Here is a 24,167-nt window from a genome sequence, read left to right on the forward strand (position 1 = left end):
TCAAAATGACGATTCGGTAAATTTAACCCTCTTCAAAAAAACTGTAAGTTTTTAAGAAATTTTAAGTAGGCAAATACACATACATATATATTTATATCATTACGTAATAGTTATATCATAACGTATTCACTTCAATTAACAATTTCTATATCGTTCTTATACAACAACAAATCTCTTACATGACAACGCATCGCTTGGCGTCCCTATCGCTAGATGGCGTCACTGTAGCCCAAAAAAACCTTATCACCAACTTTCTTAAGACTCATCGTGTCAAAATGCCGATTCGGTAAATTTAACCCTCTTCAAAAAAAAATGTAAGTTATTAAGAAATTTTAAGTAGGCAAATACACATACATATATATTTATATCATTACGTAATAGTTATATCATAACGTATTCACTTCAATTAACAATTTCAATATCGTTCTTATACAACAACAAATCTCTTACATGACAACGCATCGTTTAGCGTCCCTATCGCCAGATGGCGTCACTGTAGCCGGCTTCAGGGTCTCAGGGTCCACGGTGTCAGTGGAGACCGGCGCGGAGAGCGGCAGGTCTGTGTTGATGCCCACGATCTGTAAAAAAAAGAGATCGGAATAGGTAGATTGATTTTATGTAATTGCATCATGAATTACCATAGAAAGCATAACATGGATAAGCCTCTTTTCCGGGATTCCATTTCAGTACTTGCACTTAAAGTAAACTACATTGTCCGCGGGTAACATAGGACTACAACCAATACTACAAAAAGAAATTAAAACTAAACATGTAAATAAATGTCTGAAAAATAAATTATTTTTCTAGTATCAAGATCAAGTAAATTACAGAGTTGTCGAGATCGCTCAGCTGAATGAATTGTGTCGTTGACCTCTGAATCTTACGCGTCGCTTTTCCGCCGGCTGGGGTGATATGACGTATTTAGGATCGTGGATTTTGATACTTTTAGTTTTTTTCGTACTTGCTGAAATATGAACCGATACTTTTCTTTTAACGTTTTTAAATGTCCTTTAGATGAGTACACTTAACAGTTAAATTTATGCAGTTGAATTAAAAGTCACCCTGTATATGTACTGCCCACTGACCTCGGCGGCCCTCCTGGCCACGTGCGCGCGCGGCACGCTCCTGCGGAGCAGCCCCAGCAGGCGCGCGCGCTTGCCGCCGCTCTCGCCCGCCTCCGTAGCCACTTCTACGTCGTCGCCGGCCTCCGGCTTCCGCTTCCGGCCCACCACAGTGCCCGTGGGCCGCGACGGCTGCTCGCCGGGTACTGGGGAATGTTATACATACACCATATATATATCTACACTAATATTATAAAGAGGAAAACTTTGTTTGTTTGTTTGTTTGGTTGTAATGAATAGGCTCAAAAACTACTGGACCGATTTTAAAAATTCTTTCACCATTCGAAAGCTACATTATCCACGAGTAACATAGGCTATATTTTATTTTGGAAAAAAATAGGGTTCCGTAATATATTTGGATTTTTCGGACACAAACTGAAAAAATCAAACAAAAAGTTACTTATTTTGCGTACGCTGCCTAAACTACAAAAGATAGAACCATAAAATGTTTTAATTAATTGAGGCGTCTAGTATATATATACACACACAACATCAAGTTTATATCTCTTACAGGGTAGCAAAATAGAGATTATTATTTATTCAATAAATCTTTGCTCTCGAGACTAATGACTCTGTCTGCCCCGTAAAGAATTAAGACGTGATATAATGTGCATTTTTGTATATTATTTATTTAATTTCAATTCTCGAGACCACTGACGCTGTATACGCCGTAAAGGATAGACGTAATATATGTATGTGTATGTTTGTACTTTGGGGAAAGTTGTACCGTGTGGTTCCTGGTACATTTGGATCACTCCGTATCTTTCCTATGGATATCGTAAAAGGCTTATAAACTTGGAATTCGTCTTATACGCGGATGACTAGCAAAATGTCACTATTTAAATTTCAATTCCATCACTAAACCACGCCAAACAGATGAACGTGGCCTCTCAGTCTTTTCGAGTTTGTTGGCTCTGTCTACCCCCAAGAAATATAGACGTGATTATATGTATGTCTAGAAATACTCGTGAAAATAAGTTTCCATGAAAACTTCATTATACAGTTTAGCTACTAACACAAAATTATGAACAAAATGTACAACCAAAGGTATTAGATAATAACAGAATCTGTGTAATTTGTCCCGTATATATTTATTTTCTTTTTATTTTACTAATGAATGTAATAAACTGATGAGTTTTACAATAAAATGGATTCATTTTCAATATAACATACAAGGTATCACACACAAATTACACAGATTGAGTTCAGCCTCGAAGTAAGTTCGAGACTTGTGTCACGAGATACCAACTCAATGATACTATTCTTTTTTAAATAAATACTAATATACTAATATATATATATATAGATAAACTGACATCAAGACTCAGGCTAATTAGAGAAAGTTCGTTTCTTTATGCCCTTTCCGGGATTCGAACCCGGGACTAGAGATGGGCAAATGCCCGGGCATTTACGGCAAATTGCGAAAATTCCCAATAGATGCACATATATTTCTTCCCTTTGGGCATTTATTGGGAATTTTCCCAATCATATTCCTTCCTTTTGAGCATTTATCTGAGCATTTATTGGTAATTTTCCCAATTATATTCCTTCCCTTTGGGCATTTATCTGGACATTTATTGGGAATTTTCCCAATCATATTCCTTCCTTTTGAGCATTTATCTGAGCATTTATTGGGAATTTTCCCAATTATATTCCTTCCCTTTGGGCATTTATCTGGACATTTATTGGGAATTTTTCCCAATTATATTCCTTCACTTTGGGCATTTATCTGGGCATTTATTGGGAATTTTCCCAATTATATATTGCCTTAAATGCCCGGGCATTTGCCCATCTCTACCCGGGACCTCCTGTGTCACAGACAAGCGCGCCACACATACTATTACCTGTGAAAATAAATATAATATTACCTGTGATAGAAGTGTTGGAGCGAGTGCTCCTGTTGCCGGCGATGTTGCGCAGATTCATCTCCTTGAGCGGCTTGTACGACCGCCGGCCGCGGATGCTGCGGAGTCCTGAACAACATTTAATCCCAACTTATATTACCGTGTGGTTCCCGGCGCCAGTACAACTTTCAACTAAACTCTGTCTTTTTCTCATGGATGTCGTAAAAGATGATTAAGGCATAGGCTTATAAACTTGGGATTCCTTTACTTTTCATCCCGGTAAAAAAAATATTTGCGAAAAACCGGTATTTTTTTTGGAGGCGGCGCTAAATTCTCGCGGACGATAGTAATTGCATAAAATCCAATAGTTTTAGTAATATTTCATTATATCGCAATCCTAGTAAAATTGACCACTACCTATTATATGTAATTACCTATATTAATTAACTTAATACATATACATAATTATATTATTATTTCTTATACAGTTATCGCACTACATCTCAGTTTAATCCAAAGGTTCGATTTCGGTTCAGTCATTCTTTTCGTCGTCTTTAGAATAGAATAAGTAAAAGACGACTACGGCATAAACTTATAAACTAGGATTTTCTCTTGTAGGCGATGGACTAGCAACCTATCACTATTTGAATCTCAGTTCAATCATCAAACCAAAAAGCTGAACGTGGCCTATCAGTCTTTTCAAGACTGTTGTCTCCCCCGCAAGGAATATAGACGTGACAATAGGAACACATGTATTGATGTATTGTACATTTTACATGCATAAAGGTTTTATTAAAAAACCAATTAAAACAAGTTGATTTCTACAAAAGGTCAAGAGTACCCGAAACCGCCGAGCTTGCACGAAGAGAGTTAGGAATGTGGATGAAGCGAAGAAAGTATGCAGAGATCGTGGCAAGTGGAAAGAGGTAGTCTCTGCCTACCTCCGGGAAAGAGGCGTGACTTTATGTATGTATGTACTAGCTGTGCCCGCGACTTAGTCCTCGTGGAATAGTTATTTTGGGCATCATTGAAACCCTCAAGGATTAATAACTTTCCCCGTTTTTTCACATTTTCCATTATTTCTTCGCTCCTAATGGTTGCAGCGTGATGTTATATAGCCTAAAGCCTTCCTCGATAAAAAAATATTTTTTCAATACGAACCAGTAGTTTCTGAGATTAGCGCGTTCAAACAAACAAACAAACTCTTCAGCTTTATAATATTAGTATAGATGTATGTATGATTTCTACAATAACTTGCTCTCGTATCAACATCATTCCTACCACCATACCTGATAAGTAACTGTCATCCAGTGAAGGATCCTCGGTGATGAACGACGAGGTCTCCGTTATGTCCATTTCCATTGTCGTGTTGTTACCTTGAAAGACATTATGTTTTTTTTTTTAATTTTATATAGCGAAAAATTGCGATATTGTACCGACAAAAAGACGTTTTTGTAGAGAGAAAACGTATTGTACCAAATAAGTTGTGTGCACGGCACCATATTGAGCCATGGCAAACCGCAGCGGGTGGTATTAAAAGGCGTATGATTAGTAACTTTGGCGGAGTTTGCCGCAATTTTGGTTCAACTTATTCGTGGCTACTTTTATATTAAAAGTTAACTTCAAATTAAATTGTAATGTACTGACTATTATTGTGATGACGCAGAAGTGAGACATGGGTCATGATATTACTGACTATTATTGGGAAATAAAAATAAATATTTGTGCCGCGTGGTTCCCTGCACTAATAGAAAAAAGAATAGGAACACTCCGTCTCTTTCCCATGGTTGTCTTAAAAGGCGACTAAGGGATAGGTTTATAAACTTGGGATTCTCTTTTTGGGCGATGGGCTAGCAACCTGTCAATATTTGAATCACAATTCTATCATTAAGCTAAATAGTATGTATCCTATCAGTCTTTCCAAGACTGATGGCTCTGTCTACCCCACAAGGGACAATAATGTATATAAGTCCTACTATCTAATTATAATCAAGATAACTAAAAACTAAACTATTGCTATTTTTTTTATTGAATACTATTTTTTCGGATACAATCATCCGCCATTTTGTTTCCGATCACGTTACCTGTGTAGTTGGCCATGACAGAGCTGTTGGTCTGGTCGGCCAGCCGCACGCTGCGCCGGTACGGAGACACCTTCACGCGGGACTTGGAGAAGTTCGTGTCCGGCTTCCGGCCGCCCTCTGTGGGGGGGGAACGTCACACTATTCTTTTATCGTGATGGTATTCGTTGGGTTAATTAATAGATTCGACGGCCTCTGTGGCGTAGCGGTGATACGCTGTGACACTGGAGGTCCCGGGTTCGAATCCCGATATTCGTTGGGTAAAAAATAGATTCGACGGCCTCTGTGCCGTAGTGGTGATACGCTGTGACACCGGAGGTCCCGGGTTCGAATCCCGATATTCGTTGGGTAAAAAATAGATTCGACGGCCTCTGTGGCGTAGTGGTAATACGCTGTGACACTGGAGGTCCAGGGTTCGAATCCCGGTCAGGGCATGATGAGAAACGAACGTTCTCTGATTGATCTGAATCTTGGATGTTTATGTAAGTATTTATTATAAAATATAGTATCGTTGAGTTAGTATGTCGTAACACAAGTCTCGAACTTACTTCGAGGCTAACTCAATCTGTGTAATTTATCCCGTATATATTTATTTATTTATGATAGATTAATATACATGCAAGTTACGTGCAAGCACGTTTGCTTAGTATTAATCTATTAGCAATACTAACCGATGCTCTTACGGTGAGGGAAAACATCGTGAGGAAACCTGCACATTCAGGCAACTGGATGTGTAACCATGATCGATCCAATACGAGTTAGGTTCCCCTGCAAAGGTTGCGGAGGTCAGACGGGAGTCGCTTCGTGTAAAAACCTGACTCACCCAATCCAGGATCCATGGTCAAAGGCGTACCCCGGGCTCCTCTCTAGAGTGGTGAGGATGCGACCGGGACTAAAGCCAGGAGGGAGAGGTTTTTACACGAAGCGATCCTCATCTTACCGCCGCGACCTTGGCAGGGGAAATTAACCATTATTGGATCATGGTTTCATATCCAGATGCCTTTTAGTACTATTTTCTGTACCTTTCCTAGAATCAAAAGCTCCCCTAGGTAAAGTATATACACCAGTCCCCGTAGAATGACACGCGCGACGCCGTTTTTATCGCGCGAAAAGCTATCGCCGTTCCGCTTTTTATTATGACGTGAAACCATAGCATGACAGGGGGCTGAACATCTATTTTATCTGTATCAAATTTCGTCAAAATCGGTAAAGTGAATATACAAATCTTTTCTCTTTATACAGAATCATTCAATAATGTTTTTTTTTTTTTGATGTAGACAATGTACATTCGTCCACGATTTAGATTTAAGACATCTATATTTTTAAATTGACATCCGGTGAAAATGCTGCAGAGTAGTTTGTTCCGCCGCTTCTTCTACACATGCGCTTTGGAAACGGTAGTAGTTATAATTAGATTTAAGTGATGTGACGTCAATAAATTGATACCTTGTATGCGATTTTGAAAATAAATCTATTCTGCTCTAATCAGTATGTATTGTTTCATTGATGATTATTTTGATTATGATTTATACTAACCTTCAATTTCCACATCGACCACAACATCAACGACCAATTTGTCTTTCTCCACCTCACTCTCCTTTCCCTTCTCCCCGTCGTCTTTCTTGTCTTTGGCTTCCTGTTTTTTGTCTTTAACGTCATCTTTCGTGTCTTTTTTGGACTCCGGTTTAGGAGAATCGGCTGAACGTAGCTTCCGGTCCGTCGCCAAGGTGTCATCTTTCATCTTCAGCACTTTGGCTTCTTTCGACTGGAAAAAAAAAGTTTATAAAAACATACATACATACATATATAGTTACGGAGCGTCGGTGGTAGAATCGGTAAGGTGCCCGGTTAAAATGCGAGATACGCAGAAAGGCACTGGTTCGAATCCTACCTCGGCCACCAGTCACTATTTTCGAAGTTATGTACTTACATTAGTTTGAATACTAACTGATGCTCTTACGGTAATGGAAAACATCGTGAGGAAACCTACACATTCAGGCAACAGGATGTGTAACCATGATCGATCCAATATGGGTTAGGTTCCCCTGCAAAGGTTGCGGAGGTCAGACGGGAGTAGCTTCGTGTGAAAACCTGACTCACCCAATCCAGGATCCATGGTCAAAGGCTTACCCCGGGCTCCTCTCCAGAGTGGTGAGGATGCAACCGGGACTTAAGCCAGGAGGAACAAGTCGAGATATTACATTCGAAATTGTAAAGTTTGTTTATTTCACAAACATATTTAAATGGTGTATTCAAAATATAACGTGGCGTATTATGGCAATGATCGATCATTGCCAAAATGCGCATGCGCAAATTTAAAATTACAAAACAATAGATTTGGGTCAATGTCGTTACATTACGAATATTGTAATTATTACCGCAAATTGCAATTTATTTTGAAAGTGTGTCAAAATAGATTTACGCAGGTGTCATTGTTTGAAAATGAAAAAAAATGCGCATTAAATTAACATGCATGGTATGAGAATGAAAGTAAGTACCTACCTAAATGTTTCATTGATACAAACTAGGAAGTCTGATAAATTTATGTGTAGAAAAATTTGCATACTATTGTCTAACCGTGTGGATTTCGGCACTATAGAATAGAACCACTTCATATCTTTCCCTTTAATATCGTAAAAGGCGACTAAGGGAAGCTTATAAACTTGGGATTCGACATGTAAGCGACGGGCTAGAAACCTTTTACTGAATTTGAATCCACTGAATGATGGAATCATCATGATGTCATACTGCTGAACGTGGCCACTTTCAGTCTTTTCGAGACTGTTGGCACTGACTACACCGCAAGGGATATAGACGTAACTAATATGTACGTACTTATAAAAGCATTATTCCTGCACTATTTTAAAAAAGCATAATAAATGATGATTATCGTCAAAATAAAAATTAAATGAAGTAGAATTGAGGAAGTTTATTATTTTGGAAAGAAAACTTTTATGTAACATTTTAGCAATTATTTTTTTAGAGACAGTTTTTTACAGGATTATAAGTACAATTGGGGCAGGTGATAATAAAGAATAATAGGACAGGTTGTATATATACGAGCAGAGTTTGCCAACAGCTTTTATTTTAAAGAAATTTACGTTCTAAATACTGGCAAAATATGTAGCAGGTTGTTGTTATATAGCAAAATAGGGTATGCTTTAGCATTTCCAAGTAAAATTTGTTAAGTTTAGTAAAATTTCACACAGAGAAAAAATATGACACGTTGCATTTTGAGCAGGCAAAATTTCATTAAAAGAAAATATGGCGAATACAAGCAAAAACTATATACAAATACTAAAAAACAAAATATATAACTATATGCAAATACTATATACAAGCAAAACTCGGGGCAGGTTGTAAAGACTTACGTCTTCGGCAGCGTCGTGCTTGGCAGACGCGGGGCGCGGCGTCTCTGGAGTGCGTGTCAGCTTAGCCTTGCCAGACCAGATACAATTGTTAGTTTGTAATGAAATGACATTTATTAAGGTTACAACAAGTAATATTGTAAAGAGAGTAAAAACATCCGAAAGTTAAAAAAATATGTAATAAAATAAACAGTTGAGATCAAAGAAAAACATCTGCTCATTTCATGAATCTAATTTTTTATTCAATAATGTTTTTACTTTCCGGCAAATGACCTTTAATACACACGAAAATATCTATAGGCCCACAATTAGGAATGAAAAATGCGACACCAATTATTTACATTGTATCGCCTGTATAATTAAAGTGATAAGATTAGTAGGTAGTATAGTCTTTCCACCGCATGATGTGATAATTTATGCCACCATGCTTTCCCATCACCCTACAATGCGCAGAATACAGTGGCAGTTGGGCCAAGATGTAAATGTAAATCTTTCTAAATGTTTCATAAAAATATTTACTACTGGGCTAGGACATAAATCAATGCTTTTTTTATCTTTTCAGTGGAAATCTAGCTAGGGTGTCAGTTTTGGGCCAGGGTGTAAATTAAATCAATAATCTAAATATTTTCATATTGGCACATAGTGAAATTGCATTATCGCATAAATTTTATATTCCTACAGGTAAATGATGAAAACATACACACATACACTCGCATTGTTAATTTTACTTTCGCATCACAGTACGCTTGAAGAAATTACCTAATTATCAAGAAATATGTTATCAAAATAATATCACAATATTTTAGTTTATTTAGATATTTAGTAAAAATTTAACACTTTATTATTATTTACTCAATTATTAACGGCAGTCTTTTCTTATTTTCACATATCTCGGTAGACTTGACGAAGCAAAACTTTAAGGCCTGCAAATATCCTTAATCAAAATAATGTATATAAGATATAATTTCATCAAGCTACTATCACACTTTCACCCGCACAGGCCACACACCGCAGGTACATTAAATTGTACAAAGATCTTTTGGCACTCTCCTTATTCTCATAATAAAAATTAAGAAAAATATTAAGGTGGAACTTAGGCTATATTAATAACAACGACAAATAGTCTTTGGCCGATTAAGATTACATCTGCTAAAAATTCATTAAAAGCTAGCCCCACAGGGATGAAACGCACAACAAATTTTACAAACTTGACGTAAATTCGGCAATATAAAATAAAAGCCATGTAAAATGTACCACCACCTGTATTTCAAGTTGAGGTGAGTACCAAGGGATCTCTGTACGATTAGTACCTGCGACCTCCTCGTGAAACTTCGGCTCGGCACGCCATCTGGCGTCGGCGGCTCGAAACTATCCTCTGAGTCGTCATAAGTCAACTCCGGGAATAGCTCGTCGTCCTCGTGGGCGTCTAGCTCGTCTTCAGACTCCGCACTCACCTAATTAAAGAGACTCGGGTCTTTTAAGGCTCTAAATTTACTAGCTCTAATCACGGGACGAATCTAACGATCTAATCTTAGTTTAAAAGCTCGGGTATTTTTAGGCTTTTAAGTCTCGCGACATGATATTCAAGTTTTATAAAATATTGTCACATATCGTACAGTAATTTGTCGAATGAATGTATGTTGTCTATCAAAATAGAGATCTGGCGGAGTAGTGTCTTTCAAGGTGTGTCCTGTCGAAGTTGGTTCTGTCAGACTAATGGCACTCCAATATAAGGCTTTTTCCATTCAAAGTGTACCGAAATTGAGATAAGTCGGGATTCGGAAAGACAACCCTTCTATCACTTGCTACAACATTTTTAACTATAAAGGGTAACCGATAGCAATGTTCTTTTCTCACAATGTCTCACGAAAAAATACCCGTACTATTTGTTCGGGTGCTAAATACCTAAAAGACCGAGTATCTTCAACCATCAAATCAACTTACCCGTCCGTTAACTTCCGCGTCCGTACCGTTCCCGTTCAACGCGGCTGCGCCATTTTCCGTACCGTTGTGACCGTTCTGTTTCTGAAATGTTAGTGGAAGCGATGAGTTAGATTATGGTTGATACAATATGTAAGTAAAATCCTGTGTCTGATTTGAAAAGGACATAACAGTACTTTGCCGTATAGTTTTGTGACGGAAAAAGATTCAAAAAAAGGAATCAAATATACCAGCAAACTTAATAAGTTATTTTTTTTTTATTATATATTCAGCATAGTAAATAAAATACTCAGGTATGGTAATGAGTGTAGACTCTTAATCAATCCTATAAAAATTAATCCCATTTATTTTATTTATTTCCCGAATATTTTGTAAATTCAAAGAATTTTCACTTATTTCTAACCTGACCCACGATCAAGTTAAGATTTCGGGACAGGCTGGTAATAAGCGAGGAAGATAATTGGCATATTTTAGTGTTGTCATTTTGATCTTAAAGACATACATACATAAATCACGCCTCTCTCCCGGATGGGTAGGCAGAGACCACATCTGTCCACACTTCATCTTTAAACCGTCTTAAAATTAATTTTATATTTTTTTAAATGTTAATTTTAATAATCATCGTCTGACGAAACACTTCCGTATTGGAAGCTTTCAAAATAAACCGAACAGGGTTTTCATTACATATTTTAAGAAATAAATGATTATATAAAGAAATCACAGCCATTTTTAATGATAAATAATAACCACCCCTTTAAGCACAAGTTTCCATACACAAAGTCACATTCGATATTATTTTTAAATTATATATTGGTTTTAACCATACTAACACAATGATAAAATTCGCCAAAATAATTGATTTAAACTTTGAAAATAAATCTATTCTAAACTCGTAAATTTGTGCGTACAGAGTCTTAAAAGAGCTTGTACAATATCTTTTTATTTTAGAAACAGCCATACCGATTAATAAATTTATATTAATTGTTATTAGCAAAGCAAATAAATAAACAATCAATTTACATATTGCCATATATAAAAAGCCATTTTGACACACACAACTGGCACTATTTGAATCACACTAACTGTTTATTGTTATTTTTCATTTTGGGACAGGCACTAAATGCAGTACTTTCATAATTGCTAAAAATGCTTGATAGTTTATCAAACAGAGAAAGTGATTACTCTTAGCTTTACAAAAACCTCATTCAGTCAAATCAAAAAGAATTGGCTTAGTAATCCTTTTTCTAACTTATTATTTTTTATACATACATACATACATATGGTCACGTCTATATCCCTTGCAGGGTAGACAGAGCCAACAGTCTTGAAAAGACTGAATGGCCACGTTCAGCTATTTGGCTTAATGATATAATTGAGATTCAAGTAGTGACAGGTTGCTAGCCCATCGTCTTAAAAAAGAATTCCAAGTTTGTAAGCCTATCCCTTAGTCGCCTTTTACGACATCCATGGGAAAGAGATGGAGTGGTCCTATTCTTTTTTGTTTTGATGCCGGGAACCACAAGGCACATCACTTTTTATTATTACCATAAAGTAGGTATTACGTATTGGTAAATTACCTTGTTCTTATCCATTTTATCCTCTTTCGGCTTATCAGCTTCAGGCTTTTTCTCGGCAGGTTTCTCATTCTTCTTATCCTTCTCCACTTTATCATTCTTCTCCACTTTCTTCTCTTCCTTCTTCTCCGGCGCTTTCTCTGCTGTCTTCTCTGGCTGTTTTGCGTTCTTGTCTTGCTTCTCTGTCTGATTGTCAGATTTTTCAGCTACAGCCTTCTCCTTCTCTTTTTCCGCGTTGGCGGCCATTTTCTTTTTCATATCTTTCACGGGGCTGTCTGTCTGTGTGCAAAATGAAAAATTAATAACACTCGTTATTTTATGAATACATAAATACATACATAATATTTTTAAATTATAATTGCCAATAATGCTTGATAGTTCATCAAACTTAGCTTAGCTTACAAAAACCTCATTCAATCAAACCAAAAAAAAATAAGCTTAGTAATCCTTTTTCTAACTTATCACTTTTTATACATACATACACATGGTCACGTCTACATCCCTTGCCAGGTAGACAGAGCCAACAGTCTCGAAAAGACTGAAAGGCCACGCAACCTTTCACTATTTGAATCTCAATTCCGTCATAAAGCCATACAGCTGAACGTGGTACCTTTCAGTATTTTCAAGACGGTTGGCTCTGTCAACCGCGCAAGAGATATAGACATAACTGTATGTATGTATGTAGTAAGTATAAGTTCATACTATCACCCACCTTTTCTTTATCCTCGCTAGCCGGCGCCGGCGCTTTACGTGAAGTCTTCTGACTCATGATTTATCTAAAACAAAAATGAACATAAATTAAATCACCAATAAAAAATAGAATAGGATCACTCCATCTCGTTACCATGGATATCGTAAAAGGCGACTAAGGGATAGGCTTATAAAACTTGGGATTCCTCATGTAGGCGATGGGCTAGCAACCCGTTATTATTTGAATCTCAAATTCAAAGCCATAACACAGCCTTATTATTTGAACGAACTTCCTTCAGAACTTCAGGAGTTGTATACTAAGGATTTTAAAAAGTTTAAATTAAAGTTTAAAATATATCTAAATTGTAAATGTAACAGCGACTCACCGAACATAGATAAACCCTGCGAGGTTTGCATGGTTCGGTAGCTATGTTTTGTATGTGTTATAAGAATACTGAATAAATGATTAAAAAAAAAAAAAGCTGAACATGGCCCTTCAGTCTTTTCAAGACAGCTGGCTCTGTCTACCCCGCAAGGTAATTTGAACACAAAAATGCAGTTATTCTCAATAACATTACCAAAACCAAACGAATCTCTATCTAATGCATTTTATGATGAGACTAAAATCCGGTATTTTATAGGTCGGGAAACCTGTTTCTCTCATACTATAGATACGGTATTAGAAAACTATTTAGTTTAGTGTATGTGCGAAGAGAAAATACTTAGTTGGATTCTCTCCAATAGTAAAACCATAGACTTCATAGGCGATAGAAGTGGCATTGCAAAAATATTGTCGAATATTGATGCAATTTTTTTTTTGTTGAAAGTGGATAAAATATATGATTGGTCCAAAAACCTTATCCTTCTAATTAGCTAACCAACCATCAATTAAAAGGTAACGTATCTATACATAGATATGGTCACGTCTATATCCCTTGCGCGGAAGACAGAGCCATAGTCTTGAAAAGACTGAATGGCCACGTTCAACTATTTGGCTTAATGATAGAATTGAGATTTAAATAGTGACAGGTTGCTAACCCATCGCCAAGTTTGTAAGCCTATACCTTAGTCACCTTTTACGACATCCACGGGAATGAGATGGAACGTATCTATATCGTGCTAAACTTATCTACTTGAAATCTGAATCAACTTATCCGCTTAATATTCTTAAGAAAACTAACAACAAATAGATTAGGTAAATATTTCCATGAAATTGGACAGACAAAAACAGAACGCTACGTTCCACAAATATATTATGTGGTATTTATTATGTACACTGTAGCGCCCTTGACCTTAAGAGGCATATTTTTATGGTCAACTAGTGGGTGTTACACCGGACCGACGATTAGTTAGTAGGACGAATAGTTACGACTACAAGACCATATGACCACCTGACCAGACATTGTGACGCCACAAAGTCACAACCCTTTCAATTTATATTATGACGTGAAACGCGACAGCGATAGTATTTCGCGCGATAAGTATCTACTACAGAGAATAGGTATATTTGTAGATCTAAATAATAAAAATCTTTCTTAAATAATTAGGCGATGGGCCAGCAACCTGTCACTATTTAAGTCTCAATCTCATCATAAAACCATACAACTTTCAGTATTTCGAGACTATTGGCTCTGCCTACCCCGCAAGGGATATGTACATGTAATAATCCTAAAACACTCATCGGAAATTCAATAGTTAAAGTTTCTTATGCAAAATGAGAACAAGAAACCTTGTAATACAAGAAATAACAATTATTCGTACACTAAGTAAATGAATATTCCATATTACATTGGAAATGTAAATGATCCCGCATTCTAAATATGAAAGGATTCATAACTGACAGTACTTTGCGCACGTCTAACACTTGTTAAAGGTCTAATAGGCGCTGGTTCAATGAACTCTGATATACACACATCAACAGCTAATATTACATCGTGTGGTCCAAGGGTTGGGTAAATAGCGTGTTGATATTCTATTTTTAAAATTATAATAAGTATGTAAATAAGGAAATTTTTTTAAGTTTAAATAGAATCGACTTAAACCAATTTAAAAAAAATATTTCACTAATATATTGTGTATACTAATCCTACTTATATTATAAATGCTAAAGATTGTGAGTATGTCAGTATGGATGTTTGTTACTCTTCCACGCAAAAACTACTGAACCGATTACGATGAAATTTGGTATGTAGGTAGCTAAAGACCCAGAATAACAGTTAGGCTACCTTTTATCCCGGAGTTCCCGCGGGATTGATTCCACGCGGACGAAGATAAGGGGGGCCTTCTAGTATGGACATAATGCTACATTTATTTAAGGAAAACCGGGAGCGGAGCCCCTTGCAAACTCATTATAAAATTTAATTTAAAAAAAAAGCCGCAGATATATTTATTTTCACCTATAACACTGAAAGTTATCTATATTATCTTTGACCAATATTCTAGTTTATGACATAAAATTGATAAAAATAAATAAATATAATTCACATCTCGTCACTTGGACCACACCCGACACTCATGGAAAGCGCCATTAGAAGGGCCGCACTTCAAACAAAAATAAGAGTTTTAAAATAAACCTATCATAGTTAATCTTCGTCTCAGGGTCAATGTCTTTTTTGTACGCTCGATCACAAGATACGTCTGTCTTCCTTGTGATTTTATTAATAGCTTAGTTGATACCTCAGGTATATCTGTTGGAAGTATAAAGACAATTAACTTGGACAAGCGTCTAAATTAATGTAGTCTCTGCCTACCCCGCCGGGAAAAAGGCGTGATTTTGTGTGTGTATGTACCTATTATTGATCGAAGTTACTATCGATGGTGTTGTTGTCTTTGATGTCACAACAGCCAATCACGCGACGCTATCAGCCAAACATTGCGAAGAATCTAAATCGCGCAAGCAAAGATCTCACGGATTGGAGCATATTATACAACCTCCGACACAACATCGTCTGTCGCGCGGTTCCCCAGGCATCACACCAGCCGGGCGGAAGATCTTCGCATCACTCCCACTACAGTGGTAGTAAAACTATTGATAGTTCGGCAACGCTTATAAATATGACCTCACTAGCTGTGCCCGCGACTTCTTCCGCGCGAAAATGTTATTTTGGGCATCATTGAAGCGCTCAAGGATGAATAATTTTCCCCGTTTTTTTTCACATTTTTCATTATTTCTTTGCTCCTTATAGTTGCAGCGTGTTGTTTTAGCCTAAAGCCTTACTCGATAAATGGTCTATTTGACGCAAAAAGAATTTTCAATTCGAACCAGTAGTTCCTGAGATTAGCGCGTTCAAACAAACAAACTCTTCAGCTTTATAATACAAGTATAGATTAGGCACTTCTTCTCTGTCCTTCATATAGGTACCCACGTGTATAAATACTAAACCCTTAGGCCCCGCGATTCTTATCACGTTATCAGCGCTATAAAGATAATCTCACAGCGAGAGTACGAAATGATTTAGTACTACATATGTGCCAAGATGTTACGAAAGTTTACTTTTTACAACTGACGTGGCAAGTGACACTAGGTTATTGTAGTACGTTTGACGAATCATTTAAATCCTAATATTATAAATGCGAAAGTTTGTATGTCAGGATGTCAGTATGGATATTTGTCAGTCTTTCACGCAAAAACTACGGAACCGATTACGATGAAATTTGGTATGTAGGTATCTGAAGACCTAGAATAACATATAGGCTAGTGTAGGTATCTGAAGACCTAGAATAACTATTATGATTATGACGCAGAGAAGTTTAATTCATTAATAAACGATTAACTTTAACTCACGTTCAGATTAATTATCAATTTGACAGATAACATGGCCCTATAAAAAATTAATTGAAATAAATTAAAAAAAAAACATAATGCCTATGTATGTATATTGTAATAATAAGAGTTCGTCGACCCCAATAAGATGGTGGTTGGAGTTTAAATTGTGGTAACAAAGATAGCCTTTGTTAGTTGTATGAATCAACATTGTAATATTATGTTTGCATACCTTAGCCCTTCTTTTGTTTTCAATTTCGAAGGGACGCCGTGTGGTTCCCGGACCACTCCATACGTTACCACGGATGTCTTAAAAGGCGACTAAGGGATAGGCTTATAAACTTGGGATTCCTCTTGTAGGCGATGAGCTAACAACCTGTCACTATTTCAATCTCAATTCCATCATTCATTAAGCCATACAGCTGAACGTGGCCTTTCAGTCTTTTTAAGACTGTTGGCTCTATCTACCCTGCAAGGGATATAGACGCGACTATAAGTGTATGTCTGAAGTGGAAGAAGTACATAGAGATCGTGGTAAATGTGAAAGTCTCTGACTACCACTCCGGGAAAGGGGCGTGATGTAATTAATGTATGTGTATGTATGTAGAATTAACGCGTAATAGAATAAGGAAAACCTAGCTAATAGGTAAATTAATACTAATATTTATATCATTTAAACATAATGGTTACACAAAACGCAATGACATTGAGATAATACAATGATACAATCATTAGATGATGTGATGAATAAGTAACTGGATCAATCGCTAATTGCTAATTATAAAACGTGAGAAATGTATTTGTGAATAACCTAAATTAAATGAATAATAATTAAATGTTTATTCTTCTTCTTCCTCCTGGCTTTTGTCCCGGTTGCATCCTCACCACTCTGGAGAGGAGCCCGGGGTATGCCTTTTACCATGGATCCTGGATTGGGTGAGTCAGGTTTTTATACGATGTCTGACCTCCGCAACCTTTGCAGGAGAACCTAACCCGTATTGGATCGATCATGGTTACACATCCAGGTAGCCTGAATGTGCAGGTTTCCTCACGATGTTTTCCCTCACCGTAAGAGCATTGATAAGTACTCAAACAAATCTGTGTATTTCACATACTCATATAATAAAATTCTACTTATTATAGGCATTATTTTTGGAAAAATGTGAAGATTAAAAGAACGATTTTTGTTTTCAAAGCGCAAATAAATCTTAATCTCATAACAAACATTTCCTAAACGCTGATAAAAATAGGTAGGTCATTTTATGGCACAAAGTTCTTCGTATAGTGAATCATTTTGTGAATATTTCGACTTAAACAGGATAAAATACTTTTCTCATCGTTATGACAAAGAAAGTTCCAAAACGAGGCAGATTGCTTTAGCGATAAGTCCGCATTTATAGTGAGTGTGTCAAAAGTTTATAATCGCATATTCTTTAAGCATTGAAATAACCGTGTGGTTTCCAGCATTTAAGAATAGAACCACACCATATCTTTCCCACGAATGTCGTAAAAACATCACCTAAAAAAAGAATCTCAAGTTTATACGCTTATCCCTAAATCGCCTTTTACGTCATCATAGGTAACACATGGAGTGGTCCTATACTTTTTTATATTGATGCCGGGAACCACACGGTACACGGCAAACACAGGATATGTGCAGGTATTCAAGCACACACGTCTTGAATGACAATGAGACTTGCACGAGGGATTCAATAGGGCATGTGTTTGCTGCGCTAAAAGCATGTTTAGTTTGCTTTTGAGGGTATGAACTGAGTGCTAAGATGATTACATGCTTACATACATACATACATATAAACAGTCAATTTAACCATTTCCCATTAAAAAGGACTCGTAACAAAAGTCGCGAGCAATATTTTTTTAATAATAAGTTTCGCAAAATGTTCTAAGTTCATGGAAATCAATACATGACCTTAATCTTTCCGTTTCGTAACTCAAGTAGGTATAACATAATATGTATATCTATACCTACTAATATTATAAAGCTGATGAGTTTGTTTGAACGCGCTAATCTCAGGAACGACTGGTTCGAATTGAATATTCTTTTTGCGTTGAATAGACCATTTATCGAGGAAGGCTTTAAGCTATATAACATTACGCTGCAACTTTAAGGAGCGAAAAAATAGTGGAAAAAGTGAAAAAAAAAACGGGGAAAATTATTAATCCTTGAGGGCTTCAACGATGCCTAAAATAACTATTCCACGCGGACGAAGTCGCGGGCACAGCTAATCTATAATATTTGAATACTGCTTTAGCAGTTCTTTTTAATCTGATTTTGATTATCTAAGTGAATAATTAGTGCCTTGTGGTTTCCGGAGGATTGTATGTCGCAAAATACGAGTAAGGGAGGCTTGGCTTATAATCTTGGGATTCATTTTTAGGCGATGGGCTAGCAGCCTGTCACTATTTGAATTTAAATTCTATCATTTAGCCAAACAGCTGAGCGTGGCCTATAAGTCTTTTCAAGACTGTTGGCTCTGTCTGCCCCGCAAGGGATATGGACGTGACTTTATGTCTTCTATCCAGAACTAGCTATGTCCGCGACTTCGTCCGCGTGGAAAAGTTGTTTTGGCCATCATTAAAGTCCTCAAGGATGAATAATTACCCCTGTTTTTTTTTTCACATTTTCCATTATTTCTTCGCTCCTTATAGTTGCAGCGTGATTTAATACAGCCTAAAGCCTTCCTGGATAAATGGTCTATTAAACACAAAAAGAGTTTTTCAATTTGAACTGGTAGTTCCTGAGATTAGCGCGTTCAAACAAACAAACTCTTCAGCTTTTTAATATTAGTATAGATAAAATATAAAATCTTTTATCCAATGGACTGTTGATACAAAGCGTGTACTCAAGTTACCATTACGGTCGGTTGGGTTTGATGCATCAGTAATTTTATAGAGGGCCCAGCCCTTTGTTACAATGACTTTATCAAATATAGACCACACCTAATGATAAAATATGAAAAAAAATTAGGTGGACCTTTTGTTTGATGGCCTGTCTATGTGGGGTCTGAAAATAACATACATAAATATGGTCACATCTGTATCCCTTGTGGGGTAGACAGAGCAAACAGTCTTGGAAAGACTGATAGGCCACATTCAGCTATTTGGCTTAATGATAGAATTGAGATTCAAATAGTGACAGGTTGCTAGCCCATCGCCTAAAAAAAGAATCCTAAGTTTGTAAGCCTGAAAATAACTGCTGTGTACAAAAACACAATATTGGTCAAAATTCTTTACAATTTTTAGGGTTGCCTAGATTCAAGATTATTTATTTGTGAAACATGTTACATTACATACATATAAATAGATACATACATGTATTGCAGATGGAGAAGAATATTGTTGTGACTGAACATGTTTGGCCATACTGCATACAGTGGGTTCAACAGATGGTCCAAGATCCCAGAGCTGTAAGACACAACTTATTTTCTAAAGAATGGATCTTTCGATTCTCAGTAGTCTTTCATGTACTTTTAATACCTGCATGTTTGTGAGACTTGCCCGGTGACACCTGCGCAGGTACCAGGCGAGAAAGGTAACTAAAAATCACAGTTACTTAACTTAAATTTTTATGACTGATTTTTATATATATTTTATAGACTATTACTCTGAAGTCATATCAGAGAAGTCAGACGCTTTCCATGCGCCAAAACTTTTGTCAGACGCTTTAAAGCTCTATAAAAAAAAAATTTACTTAATTTATTTTTAAATGTCTGACTTTTATATATGTTATTCAGATAACTATTACAAAGTTGTATTAAATCAGTCAGACAGTTTGTAATGACCAAACACCCCTTAAACACAAGAATTACTCAGCCTCGAGTATGAGCGCGATAGCACAATGCGCATGCGCGTCAGAGTAAAATATCTAATATTTGAAAAGTACTTACTGTTTTTGTTTATAAATAGGGGAAAATGAATTTTTTTGTAGCAATAGCCTTTCAAAAAGAATGATTTTTATTTTATTTAAAAAAATATATCTATTATAATAATTTCAATAAAAAAATAATTAATTATGATTAATCAATTGAATATTTATTTTATTGTCTCTTTATCATCTTCATCATCAAAATAATCATTTGAATTTTCATCATTTATTAAATCTCTATACTGTCCACTCAAGTCATCGTCCTCATCATCAGTTAGATTGTCGTTGCTGGCAGAATTTTCCTTAAAAATAAAATCATAAACAATTAAAAAATAGTATAGTAATAGTAAACCTATAACATATAAATATAAGTGAAAGGCGACTAAGGGATAGGCTTACAAACTTGGGATTCTTTTTTAGGCGATGGGCGAGCAACCTATCACTATTTGAATCTCAATTCTATCATTAAGCCAAATAGCTGAACGTGGCCATTTAGTCTTTTCAAGACTGTTGGCTCTGTCTACCCCGCAAGGGATATAGACATGACCATATGTATGTAGTCTTCTTTAATTTCGACACCACCGCAACGGCTTCGATGGTCCAGTGGTTAGCGCGTGAGACTGTGAAGTTGGCGGTCCGAGTTCGAGTCCCAACAATAACAAGATAATAATTTTTATTAAAAATGTTTTTTTTTTGTGTTGTTTGAGTATTTATTAAAAAAACTGAAAATCAAAATACTACATATAATCATACGGTAAAAATATTTTGTCTGTACATTTAATATTTTGACTGAAACAAATAGAGAATTTTTTTTTAAATTTTTTGTCTGTCTGTCTGTATCAGACTGTATGATTAAGATTCAACTCGAACTTTACGCGGACGACGTCGCGGGCAACAGCTAGTATGCAATATATTATATTATTTTAAAAATGATTAATTATTATTTTAATTATAAATTTCATCGTATTTGAATAGATATGCAAAAATATGAAATTGAAAACAGTAAGTACTTTTCAAATATTAGATATTTTACTCTGACGCGCATGCGCATTGTGCTATCGCGCTCATACTGGAGGCTGAGTAATTCTTGTGTTTAAGGGGTGTTTGGTCATTACAAACTGTCTGACTGATTTAATACAACTTTGTAATAGTTATCTGAATAACATATATAAAAGTCAGACATTTAAAAATAAATTAAGTTAATTTTTTTTTGATAGAGCTTTAAAGCGTCTGACAAAAGTTTTGGCGCATGGAAAGCGTCTGACTTCTCTGATATGACTTCAGAGTAATAGTCTATAAAATATATATAAAAATCAGTCATAAAAATTTAAGTTAAGTAACTGTGATTTTTAGTTACCTTTCTCGCCTGGTACCTGCGCAGGTGTCACCGGGCAAGTCTCACAAACATGCAGGTATTAAAAGTACATGAAAGACTACTGAGTATCGAAAGATCCATTCTTTAGAAAATAAGTTGTGTCTTACGGCTCTGGGATCTTGCTCTAAGATAGCTGTGTCAACTCTGCCTTGATTGGTTAATGAGAGGTGGCCCAGTTATCTCCTGAGGAGTGTGTACCTCAAAAGGAAATCACGAGACCCTTATAGGCTCACTTAGATGTCCATCTGTCCAGGATCATAAAAATCAAAACGTAAAGGGTAGTAGTTCCAGTACTTGTTGTTGTTGAAGTAATTTGTCCCATATACCTACCTACATTTATTTGTAACACTAGCAGTGCCTCATTGAAGCCCTCAAGGAGGAATAATTTTCTACCTTTTCCATTATTTCTTTGCTCCAAATAGTTGCAGCGTGATGTTGTATAGCCTAAAGCCTTCCTCGATAAATAGTCTATTCAACACAAAAAATATTTTTCAGTTCAAACCAGTAGTTCTTGAGATTAAGTGTATTTAAACAAACAAACAACCTCTTCAGCTTTATAATATTAGTATAGATTTAATTGTAACATTATGTAATTATTATCTCAGTTGAGGTTTGGTATTCTTATCAAGCCACAAATTGTAAACATTCTTGATATCTATTGTTTACTGACCTATATTAAACAGGTAAGAAATAAAAGTGGGAGTGGTCTGTTAGCATTGAAGCAAGTTGGAATCCATGGTCACTGCCTACCCCTATGGGAAACAAGTGTGATGATATGTACGTAAGTAATAATATGAATGCAGAAGATACACACAAAAATTATGCCTCTTTCATTAAGGGGTAGGCAGAGACTCCATCTTTCCCCTCATCATCACTTCATTGACATTCATAACACTCTTCATGCAAGCCCAGTGGGTACTCTGGTACCTCTGGGTACTCTTGACCTGACCTTGACCTTACCAGATTATTAATGATGAGGATTAACTTTTACATTTTTCTACTGTCTCATTGAAAGATAGTGCAGTGGTAAACATATAAGTTCACTCCTTACAGGTCTCAAGTTTCATTCAATGTTTTTATTTTTATGAAAGCTTACTTTTTTCCTTCTTACTTTATGATCACCTAATTAATAAGTAGACCACTATAAAGACTGAAATGTGCCCAAAAAAATTAATAAGTACCTACTTCTGAATAGATTGTGGGAGTATCATAAAAACATTGGCTTAACAAAAAAATATCTAACTAGTTAAAAACCTGCGTAACATAAGCCTAAGGTCATTGAATCCTTTCAAGTTTAACGAGACTTCCTGAAAAGCAAAGAAACAAAAATCGGACTACACTGTTTCGATTTCTGTGGGCCAGAAAAGGATTCACTGCAATTCTATGAAGACAGCAAGTAATAATCTATTGCGTGCTCATGTTACCAACTAGCACCGCATTGCTATATTAAATTACACTTACAAACAAAAAAATAAAGTTAGGTTGTGCCGATTCTAACCTCTTAGTTAAAAATTGAAAATGAAATAATATAATATTTACGAGCGTCGCCTCCTACTTTAGATTGGGTTTTTAATAATGTAGTAATTGATTAGTTTTATTTTGAACAGAATGAATACAAAAAAAAGCGACATGAATGGCGGGCACTGCAATGGCGCGCGTTTTATACCCAAAATAAAATATAATAACAATATAAATACTTACATAGCAGATGTTATTTTCTCTCCCGAACACAGTTTATCAACACAAAACTTTAAATTACCACTTTTAACAGTTTACCGATCAAACAAAACGAATAATTAGCGACAAAGCGTCACTGTAGAACATCGTTTTTTTAACAATTAGCTGTGTTGCCATTGTCTTGGTTGGCGTTGCCGCTTGATACTTGATAGCAGTGAATCATATTGCGTTACGATTGCAAAATTAGAAACACAAAGAAAATAATCAGTGTTGAACTTCACAATTAAAACTCATATCTCATGTAAACAGATTTATCCACAAATAAAGAGTAACGAGAAAATTGCATATAATTAAATTCCAAGATGCGTTTTCTAATAGAAGACTATGGCAACACTGTAGTTTCTGATAGAAGCGTGTTGCCATAAAATTTGTAAACTGCCTGCTAAATTTAATGGTACTTTATGACCTCTTTATTTTGAGTTTTAATAATTATACTTACTGATCATAATATTAATAGATTTGTAGCGGGAGCGATGATTCGGCTCGACCGCCACCAAAGGGAAGATCTTCCGCCAGGCTAGGTGTTATGCCTGGGGAACCGCGGCTCCGACGATGTTGTGTCGGAGGTTGTATATATAGCTCCAATCCGTGAAATCTCTGAAATCGCGATTTAGATTCTTCGCTGCTATTGGTTGAGCGCGTCAATTTCTTCGAGATGATTGACAGTAGTTGTTTGATTGGATGTTGTGACGAATGGCGTAGAGATGTCGCCACAGTACTCCCCCCCAAGACCGGAGGTCTGAAGTCTTGATCTTGCTGTGCAATCTGTGCTTCGGTAGCTTGCAAG

At 36.2% G+C, this 24,167-nt stretch overlaps 1 protein-coding gene across 5 annotated transcripts; it reads right to left on the bottom strand.

The window, feature by feature from the left end:
- On the bottom strand, window positions 1-23,490 carry LOC106140061 (nucleolar protein dao-5). Of its 5 annotated transcripts, XM_060951075.1 has the most exons (12): window positions 23,345-23,490; window positions 12,642-12,705; window positions 11,933-12,208; window positions 10,359-10,439; window positions 9,725-9,868; window positions 8,418-8,483; window positions 6,583-6,811; window positions 5,050-5,166; window positions 4,255-4,341; window positions 2,990-3,094; window positions 1,086-1,267; window positions 1-578 (listed from the first exon to the last, which is right to left on the bottom strand). In XM_060951075.1, the coding sequence occupies exons 2-12, from the start codon at window positions 12,696-12,698 to the stop codon at window positions 447-449; spliced, it is 1,476 nt and encodes a 491-aa protein (XP_060807058.1). In that variant the 5' UTR covers window positions 12,699-12,705; window positions 23,345-23,490; the 3' UTR covers window positions 1-446. The 5 variants fall into 5 exon arrangements, with proteins under 5 accessions (XP_060807058.1, XP_060807061.1, XP_060807059.1 ...); XM_060951078.1 differs by lacking the exon at window positions 9,725-9,868; XM_060951076.1 differs by lacking the exon at window positions 8,418-8,483.
- Between the last annotated feature and the right edge of the window lie 677 nt (window positions 23,491-24,167).

Source organism: Amyelois transitella, chromosome 23, assembly GCF_032362555.1.
Source record: "Amyelois transitella isolate CPQ chromosome 23, ilAmyTran1.1, whole genome shotgun sequence".
Classification (NCBI taxonomy): Eukaryota; Metazoa; Arthropoda; class Insecta; order Lepidoptera; family Pyralidae; genus Amyelois; species Amyelois transitella.

Bases quoted from the DNA above. Each gene is read 5' to 3' on its own strand.
- LOC106140061 (XM_060951075.1), bottom strand. From the start codon at position 12,698: ATGAGTCAGAAGACTTCACGTAAAGCGCCGGCGCCGGCTAGCGAGGAT. The intron at 12,209-12,641 runs GTGGGTGATAGT...TTTTGCACACAG, and splicing joins CTAGCGAGGATAAAGAAAAG to ACAGACAGCCCCGTGAAAGA. The intron at 10,440-11,932 runs GTAATTTACCAA...CTAACATTTCAG, and splicing joins ATAAAATGGATAAGAACAAG to AAACAGAACGGTCACAACGG.